We start from the raw sequence: 9,183 nt of genomic DNA, 5'->3' as shown, positions 1-9,183 counted from the left end.
GACATCCTTCTCCGGGGAATGGTCCCTTCTGACAACATGACCAAAGTAGGGGAGACAAAGTCTGGCCATTCTCGCTTCCAAGGAGCATTCTGGCTGCACTGCTTCCAGGACAGATTTGTTGGTTCTTCTGGCAGTCCATGGTACTTTCAGTATTCTTCGCCAACACCCCCACTCAAAAGCATCGACTCTTCTTAGGTCTTCCTTATTCATTATGCAGCTCTCACATTCATATGAGGCGATTGAAAATATCATGGCTTGGTTTAGCTCATCTTAGTCTTCAAAGAGATATCTTTGCTCTTCAGCACTTTAAAGAGGTCTTTTGCAGCAGATTTTCCCAGTGCAATACATCATCTAATGTCCTGACTGCTGCTTCCATTAGTGCTGATTGTGGAATCAAGTGATGCAAAATTTTTGACAACTTCAATCTTTTCTCATTATTGTGAGGCGATTTTTGTTTTCTTTATGTTGAGGTGTAATCCATACTGCAGACTATAGTCTTTAATCTTCATCAGTAAGTGCTTCAAGTCATCCTCACTTTCAGCAAGTGAAGTTGTATTGTCTGCATATCTCAGGTTGTTAATGATTGTTCCTCAAATCCTGATACCTAATGATAAGATTTACCGAAAAAAAAAATTCACCGCAAAATGGACCATTGTAAGTGCCATTCATTGTAACTCACATAGGTCGTATGCTGGGGACTGCCTGTGGTTGAAATAAAATTCCAGAGCAACCAGTGTTGGAAAGTCCTCACCACCCCTCCGACAGTGCCACCCAGTGCAGTCTGAATCCCCCTGCCCCTCCTGGTGACGCCACTGCTCATGTTAACAGATCACATCATCAAAGAAAAAATCGGCTGCTTTCACAGCCGCAGGGTCAGGACATCTACATAGCTCATCGGGGAACACCATTTACTCTCTTCTGTTTAGCCTGTGTGTTTGTCTGTCTCTTTGTTAATACCACACACTCTGCTTTACTCTCTACAAAGACAACCCAAGGCGGAGTTGCCCCACCTGCCCTCCCCACCTGCACCGCACTGGGCTCTTCCTCGGCCCTTTGAAAGGCATTGGATCGCAGAACTTCCTTCTGTGACGCTGGTCCTGCCACCTTGGGATCCCCTGCCAAGGCACAGGCTCTTCTGGGCCTGAACGATTGAGGGCCCCTTCCTGCACAGCATGCCTCCCTGGGCCTGGCTCTGCCACGGGGGGATCAGGGCCCCAGGTGTTTGCAGAGCGTGATACAGTGTCTTGGTTTGGATGACGTGACCTCTCACTTTTTCTCATCTCCTCTCTTTTATGATTCTGACCTCATTTATCTTCCAATCTGTGTTCATTTCTGTTTTCTTGACAAGGCGTTCTCCACATCCATGAAACTCAGATCCTTAAATGACACTCTGATTCCCCCACATTGTCCTCAGCCCTGGTTTCAGCCTAGCTTCTGTGTCCACTGAACCCTTTTCAAGGTGTAGGCTGGCTGGGGGCCTTGTTTGCATATGAATGAAACTTGCCATTCCATCCACAGATGGTCACTTTCTCCAGCTTCCCTGGGATCTGCTGTCCAAGGAGTATCAGCCCCTGGCTGCTGATCCAGCAGGAAGAGGGAAAGCTCACTATGCAGTCAGAATGCTCTTCATGACTTTCTGAGAGTTAGGGGGCCACTTGCTTCCCACACGGTGGGGGGCTGGTGGTCTGCTTACACACTTCCTTGTTTAAAGCTTGCAGCTGTATCCCTGAGGCATGATAGAAAAGTAACCTTTGCACAATCATTTTGAAACTCAGTTTTATAAGCTTCCCAATTTCAAGCAAGGTGAGTGCCAAAAGGACTTGGGGGCAGCATCCTCTGACCGCCTCTGACATCACAAGGGGGAGACAGAATCACCATCAGCATCCACAGCCCAAGGCTGGTTCCTAAGAGGCCAGACACGCCACCACCCTCCAGCCTTTCCACCCACTCTGACACCAATCGTCCTTCCCATGGCAGTCACTGCTTCTCTGCAGAGTTCAATAATTTGTTGCAATGGCCACACAGAACTCACAGACAACTCTCATGGTTATGGGGTTTGTTAGGGAAGTAATAGGCTACAGTTCAGGCTCAGGAATGCTCAGGACACAATTCTTTGATCAGGACAATCTCCCCTAGGCCATGCCCTCAGGCACGCCTCTCTTTGGCCTTCAGCCTCTCCGCCTGGCCTCTGTCCTGCTCAAGCAAGTGTTACAAAGTTCTTTTAAGTCTGCCAATAGGTATCCCTAGGTGCACCCCACTCTGTCAGCAAGCCTCCTGCCCAAAGGCACTCAGCTTTCCGCTCAGTGGGCCGGCAAGCCCGCTGCTCTGTCTTCTGCTTCTTGGTTCTACTGTTGCTGTCTCTCTGCCGAGTCTCAGCCAAGGAGGTCCAGTGCAGGGATCTGGGGTCCAAGAGAGCTCAGGTCCAAGGATGTACTTCACTTCACCTCTGGCTCTTCTCTCTTGATGACAGTAAGATCCCCCACTTCTGCTTCTAGGAGGGCTCATTTTAAGCCCAGCAGAATGACAACACTAACCAATCTCCCACATGAGAGCTCCATCCACTTTATTTGCACAGTCCTGGTGTAGTGCCTAAGGCATTTGACTGCTAACCAGAAGGCTGGCGGCTCAAACCCACCAGCCACTCCTCGGAAGGAAGCTTGGGCAATCTACTTCCATAGTGATACTGCCTTGGAAACACAAAGAGGGGTTATTATGAGTTTAATCAACTCAACGGCAGAGAATTTAGGTTTTTTTTCTTGTTTGGACCCCCAACAAGGATGCCTTGGACCTGTTTATATTACTAACAAGCTATCCAATCCCCTTGGACCATAAGTACCTCACATTTGCATAGTCCCATTCAGCCATCTGGTGGGCATCACAAAGACCATGGCTGGAAGAGCCAGACCAAGTAATTCACTGCATACACTGGGGCTGCTCTAGTTCTGGTGAGGTAAAGTTAGAATTAATGAGTGTGACTGTTTTTGTCATAGAAGGCACACCTTGGAGACTCCTAATTTCCTGTCTTGATTTTAAAGTCCGTATCTTCTGGGTCATTTTGGTACATTCCACATAGGTGAAGATTTAAACAGGTGATCCCATGGCCGGTGGGTTTGAAGGTGGACAAGAGTAAGGGTTTGGATTAATTTTAGAGTGGCTTTCACTGTGGCTTCACGTTACTAACAAACCCACAAGGCAAAGGTTGAACACCAAAGAACTTACATGGGCGTGACTGCAGTCCTCTGCCATGCAGTAAAACATTGGTGGGTGAGATGGGGTGAGGAACCCCAAACACGGGTATCTAGTGATGAGGGCATGGGGCCTTCCAACTCTTCAACTGAAAGCCTATGTCCATCTTGAGGGACGGTGCCTGGGAAACGCTTGGGAAGGTGAGCGGGAGTAAGGACACACAACTCCTTTCACCCGACGGGGGTGTCGCGCTTTCAAGCTTTGCGTTTCTGGCTGTCCTACCCCCCCAGCACTCCGTGTTTGTTCTGCCCAGCGCCTGTGACTGTCCTCCCTCCCCCAGGAGGCTCTGCTCTGCGGCCGGCTCGCTGTCTGAGGAGGAGCTGCTCAGGATAAGGCAGGAGGCCCAGGGCTGCTTCTCTCAGATGGACCGGAGCTTGGCCCTCCCCAAAATCCGGGCCCGGGTGCTGCTGCAGTACTGCCAGGCTGCGTGGCGAGAGGCCGAGTTCCTGAAATTGGACCGAGTTCTGGCCGCCCCCGAGCTGCAGGTAGGAGGGAAACCGGGTCGACCCCTTGACTGCAGAGGCGGGACCCCCCCGAGCTGCTGACCCTGTGGGACCTGGCCCCACCCACCTCCCCGGGGTGCATCTCATCTCACCCTCCTTAGCCATCCTCTCCAGCCGCCTTGTTGATAGTGGCCGTGGAGTCCAGTCACACTCTGGCCTCAGCTGCCTCCTCTGTCCAGTGGGACATTTGTGCTTAATGCTGCGGCTTGCACTGCTGTGACCCCCAGGGTTTTGATTGGCTGGTTTGGGAAGGAGACCACCAGGGCTTCCTTCCTAGTCTGTCTCAGTCTGGAAGCTCCACGGAAACCTGTTCAGCATCGTAGCCACACCAGGCCTCCACGGACAGACAGGTGGTGGCTGTGCACGAGGTGAACTGACCGGGAATCGAACCAGGGTCCCCTGCATGGGAGGCAAGAGTCCTACAGAGCCACTGCTGCCCCCAGATGGGCCATTGGAACTCAGAAGCTCGAGCCCCACACCGAGCCGAGTGTTGTAAATTACTGTGTGTTTGCTTTCCTGAGAGTGGGCAGTGGGGCAGGCACTGGAGACCTGGAGGTCTTCTCATGTATTGTGACAGCCAGCCTAGGTGACAGCCTGCGAGCCTGGGGGAGGGTGGTGGGCAGGCCTGAGTCCAGGACTATGGCTGCCTTGGGGGATCATGGGACCTCAGTGGTGCAGTGAAGGAGAGGAGCGAGGGCGGGCTGGGTCGCTGAGAGAGAGGGAGTCCAGCCCTCACTGGCGATACCACCCCGCGTGTCTTTCACTGAGCATCTTATGTGTACCATGTTGTGCCACATTCCTTTATGTGGTGCTGTGTTGTGTCAAGCCCGTGCTGTTAAATTGCAACATTATGCTACATTGTTTACTTATATTCTGCTACATTGTTTACTTATATTCTGCTACATTGTATTGCAGCATGTCCTTATGATATACATAAGTTACATTGTTAGGCTGTGTTGTGTTACGTTGTTCTATTCATTGCCTTATTGTTACATCATGATATTATTATACCCTGGCAGGAGTCTTTGGGTGGTGCGAACTGTTAAGCAGGGCGTTCTGATTTGGGAGGAGGCGGTGATATCCGACTCTACTTTCTGAAAGTGGAGAGAGCAGGTGTGGGGCTCTCTCTCCATCCACTGTTAGGAATGTGGGGGTCCGCGTTACCTAATGAGGATCTGTCTGCCCCCAGAGGGCGATGTGCTTCTTAAATCCCTGGGTGGTTAATGTGCTCAGTGGCCAAATGAAAGGTTGAAGGTTAGCATGTACCCAGAGACGCCCGAGAAAGGCCTGGTGGTCTGAAAAATCCGCTACTGAAAGGAGCTCTGGTGGCACAGTGCCAAAGGCATTTGACTGCTGACCAGAAGGCTGGTGGTTCAAATCCATCAGCCAGTCCTCAGAAGGAAGGTTGGGCAATCTACTTCCGTAGTGATACCGCCTCAGAAACCCAAGGAGGGATCGCTATGAATTGGATCTGACTCAACAGCAGTGAGTTTTTTTTTTTTTTTTTTTTCTGTTTGTTTTTTTGGAACAACAGCTCTGGTGGTGTAGTGCCTAAGGCATTTGACTGCTAACCAGAAGGCTGGCGGTTCAAACCCACCAGCCACTCCTCAGAAGGAAGGTTGAGCGGAGGTCTAGGTTGGGGTCTGCTGTCCGTCTGATGCCAAAGCCCTGGCTCTGCCCTAGGCTGCCTGCCTCTCCTCTCATTGGCGAGCCCATCAAATCTGTGAAGACCAGAGACCCTGACACTGAGCTAGGCCCTGACGCCGGCGTCCTTCCTCCCCAGTCCAGCCTGGGCAGGGCCTCTCGATTCCGAGAGCTGCAGAAAGTTCTCGCACATGGCTGGGGGTGCTGCGGGGACTCCCTGGTGGCCCTTCTCTTGCCCGGGTGTCCTCTGTCCTTCCAGCAACCGTGCAAAGGGAGAAAGTCGCGTGCGAAGAGGAAAAGCAGAGCAGAGCTTTGGAAGAAGGGCCTGGAAGAGAGGATCCACCTGCTTGAGGAGCAGGCGTCTGAGGAGCTGCTGGAGAAGGTCAGTGTCCTGTCTCACCGGCTGTTTCTCGTCGCCTGGGCGGGGCTGGCCCCCACCCGTTAGCCGGGCACACACGCCTGGGGGCTGTTGCATCTACCCAGCACCAAGCCCGTCACCTGTCACTGTTGTTCACTGCCGCCGAGTCAGCTGCTACTCACGGTGCATCCACGCACGGGGAGCGAAACACTGCCTGGTCCTGCACCATCCCCGTCACCGCGTGCAGACCGAACCCGTGGGACCCATGGGTTTCCACTGGCCAATTTTTGGAAGTCCTTAGCCGTCCTTTCTTCCTAGTGCGTCTTAGTCAGAAAGCTCCACTGACACCTAGTCAGCATCATAGCGACATACAGACCTCCACGGACAGACAGGTGGTGGCTGTGTGTGAGGCACCTTGGCTGGGAATCGCACCTGGCTCTCCCACATGGAAGGCGAGGATTCCCCCACCGAACCACCACCGCTGCCCCCATGTGTACTGTTAACTTGTTGTGAGGTGCTGTCAAGGTGATTTCAACTTATAGTGAGCCCACATGACAGAGAACTGCCCCGGGGGTTTCCTTGGCTGGATTCCTTTTAGGAACAAATTGTAGGTCTTTCTCCCAAGGAGCCATGGGATAGGTTTGAACCCCCGACCTTTGGGTTAGCAGCCAAGCGCTTAAGCAGTGTGCCACCAGGCCTCCTTGCCCTGAACGACCGGACCTGCACATGGGCCCGTTCCTTTCCCTCCCTACCTTTGCACCTGCCCTTCTGTCTTCTTCCACGGCTCCATCTGGAAACTGCGTCCATCCTTCAGGCCTCATGGCTGGTGCTGCCTCTGCTGACCATGGTGGCCACCAAGTTTCTGCCTGGTTCTGTCCTGAGTTATATGTGGGTGTCATTTCACTCACAAATCCTTTTTTTCTCTTGTACAAGGCATCATGCCCTCCTGGGCACCCCTACAAGCAGCCTGGCGGCCCTATCCAGCCCCATCTCTCATTGTTGTTGCTGTTGTTATGTGCCGTCGAGTTGGACCCGACTCATAGCGACCCCTCCTTGGGTTTCCGAGGCAGTATCACTATGGAAGTAGATTGCCCAACCTTCCTTCTGAGCCGTCTCTCATTACTCCCTGCTAATTCTTTATGTCCCAGTGGTAACTCAGTGCTTTTGTATGCTCTTCCCTCTTCCTAGGACTCCCTTTTCACCCTACTTTATATGGATCAGTGAGTTCTGTCCTTTGCTGCCCAAAGGTGTCGCCTCTGTCCTCAGGTGTTACCTCTTCCAGGAAGCTTCCCTGGATTTACCTGGGCATCTAGTTCTTCCCACTTGTCTCCCTGTGCCCCCAGCTTTCTTCCTTAGCATAGCAGTTAATGCATTGTTCGTTCATTCCACAAGTGTTTTGGGGAGACAGCAGTGTTGCAGGCACTGGGCTAATGAACTTTGGGGTACAGCAGCACCTGAGACACTTTTGGTGCCTGCTCTCGTGGGGCCACATTCCGGTGAGGGGAATGGATAGTATCCATTTAAATAAATGGAAGTTCCAGGCTGAGATCAGTATGTTAAAGAAACAGATACGATGAGGTTCTTAAAGGTGGACTGGGGCAGCCATGGGCTTGGCTGTGGGTGGGAAGGTAGGAAGGGCCTCTCTGAGCAGATGACAGGAGTGACACTGTGTTCTCACTGCCTGGGAGCCTGTCTGTGTCCCCAAAACCAATGCAGTGCTGTCAAGTCCGTTCTGATTCATGGCAACCCCACGAGTTATGGGGTACAGTGGAGCTCTCGGGGTTTTCTTGATTGTCATTTTTACAAACAAATTGTCAAACTTTTCTTCTGCAGTGTGGCTGGGTAAGTTGAAATCACCCAGACACCTCTGTCTCCCCTAGGATGCAGCAAAGAAGAGAGCCCCAAGAAGAGTATGTTCAGTGCGGAGATGTGTTAAGCCACCTTGAAGAGCCACTGTTTGTGTTCCTACCTTCTGTTCATGGCCGAGGCCTGGTGTTGACATATTTTTCAGTCCGTGTCTTCTCAGGACACACATCCGCAAGCCAGCGAAGAGCCATGGCAAGTGCTCTGGGCAAGGCCAGATGCTCCTTCCAGGGCTGCCTGCTTGCTGACAGCTTATGGAATCCAATACATAGTACCTCTGTTCCCCTGTAGTTCTGCAAGAACTCGGGAAATAAGGCAAGGAGTCTTATTAAGTGACAGTGTTCAGAGAGAGGCTGGGGCAGCAAGTCCCTTACTGCTAAAGGCATAGTCGGGAGATGCAGGTGAGTGTGAGACATGCTGATCAGCCCAGAGTAAGAACCAAAACCAAACTCACTGCCATTGAGTCCATTCGGACTCATAGCGACCCTCTAGGATGGAGTAGAACTGGCCCATTAGGTTTCCGAGGCTGTAATCTTTATGGAAGCAGACTGCCTCATCTCTCTTGTGGAGTGGCTGGTGGATTTGAACCTCAGACCTCCCGCTTAGCAGCCCAGCACTTTAACCACTGTGCCACCAGAGCTGCTTACTTAAAGAAAACTGAATTTTATTCTGTTGGTCACCTGTATCAGTGACTCTGGAAGGTGGAGACGTCCCCAGGTCTCTGGTTCAGTCACAGTTTACAGAGAGCATGTTTGATTGCGATCAGCCAAGCTTATAATGCCATGTGGCCCCGACGCACGGCACACCTGTATGTAACGTGGCTCGGTCCTGTGCTGTCTGCGCAATGGTTGCATGTGTGAGTTACTTGGATGCTACTCTGTTGTGATCCATGGGGTTTTCATGGACTGTTTTTTGGGAAGTCCCTTGTCAGGCCTTTCTTCCTACTCTGTCTTGGTCTGGCAGCTCTGCTGAACCCTGTCTACCATGAGTGACCTGATGGTACTTGAAATACTGCTGGCCTAGCCTCCAGCCTCACAGCAACCCGCAGCCTACTCAGTGCAACAAGCTGGCAGGCGAGTGGTGGGGTCAGTGCTAGTAATGACATAGTAATACTAAAAGCAGAACTCTCTCCAATGGTTTGAATTCTTGTCAGATGCTTTCCATGAATGTCTCTAGACACGTAGCAATGTTGTAGGAACAGAGTTTCAAGGCCCAGTTTAGGTTCATAAAAGTTAATTTCCCAGCCCAGGGTCCCAGAGACAGGTGTGCGATGAGCCCCACCTTGGCCTCACCTCTATAATATGTCCTACTTCACACTGATGTCTTTTTCCCATCTTCTTGCCTGGAGTCACAGGTTAGTTCTTTCTTCTTCAGCAGTATAAATAAGGAATCCAAGACAGACTAAAAAAAAAAGTTCTAGAAATTTCTATGAAATGTATGGTGTATATGGTGACGGGCCTGCATTGGCAGTCCCTGTGCACTGGGTGGTCTTGACCAGTTGACATGAGGGACAGAATTGCCAGCAGGTTATGTGTCTTGTCCAGGGCCATCCGGCTATCAGGGATGATG

At 51.6% G+C, this 9,183-nt stretch overlaps 1 protein-coding gene across 1 annotated transcript in view; it reads left to right on the top strand.

Annotated features, from left to right (window-relative positions):
* EVC2 (EvC ciliary complex subunit 2) overlaps positions 1 to 9,183 on the top strand; it is a gene marked incomplete at its 5' end in the record, with an annotated part of 97,212 nt that overhangs the window by 15,402 nt on the left and 72,627 nt on the right. Inside the window, 2 exons of the mRNA XM_007948797.1 lie at positions 3,527 to 3,731; positions 5,653 to 5,775. Of these exons, the coding sequence (XP_007946988.1) occupies positions 3,527 to 3,731; positions 5,653 to 5,775 (328 nt within the window). The remainder of the gene's footprint in view (positions 1 to 3,526; positions 3,732 to 5,652; positions 5,776 to 9,183) is intronic.

Source organism: Orycteropus afer, unplaced genomic scaffold (assembly GCF_000298275.1).
Source record: "Orycteropus afer afer isolate SDZICR_OR568_19922 unplaced genomic scaffold, OryAfe1.0 scaffold00224, whole genome shotgun sequence".
NCBI lineage: Eukaryota > Metazoa > Chordata > Mammalia > Tubulidentata > Orycteropodidae > Orycteropus > Orycteropus afer.
The sequence above is the reverse complement of the archived record's forward strand: the minus strand, read 5'-3'. Positions and strand labels throughout refer to the sequence as shown.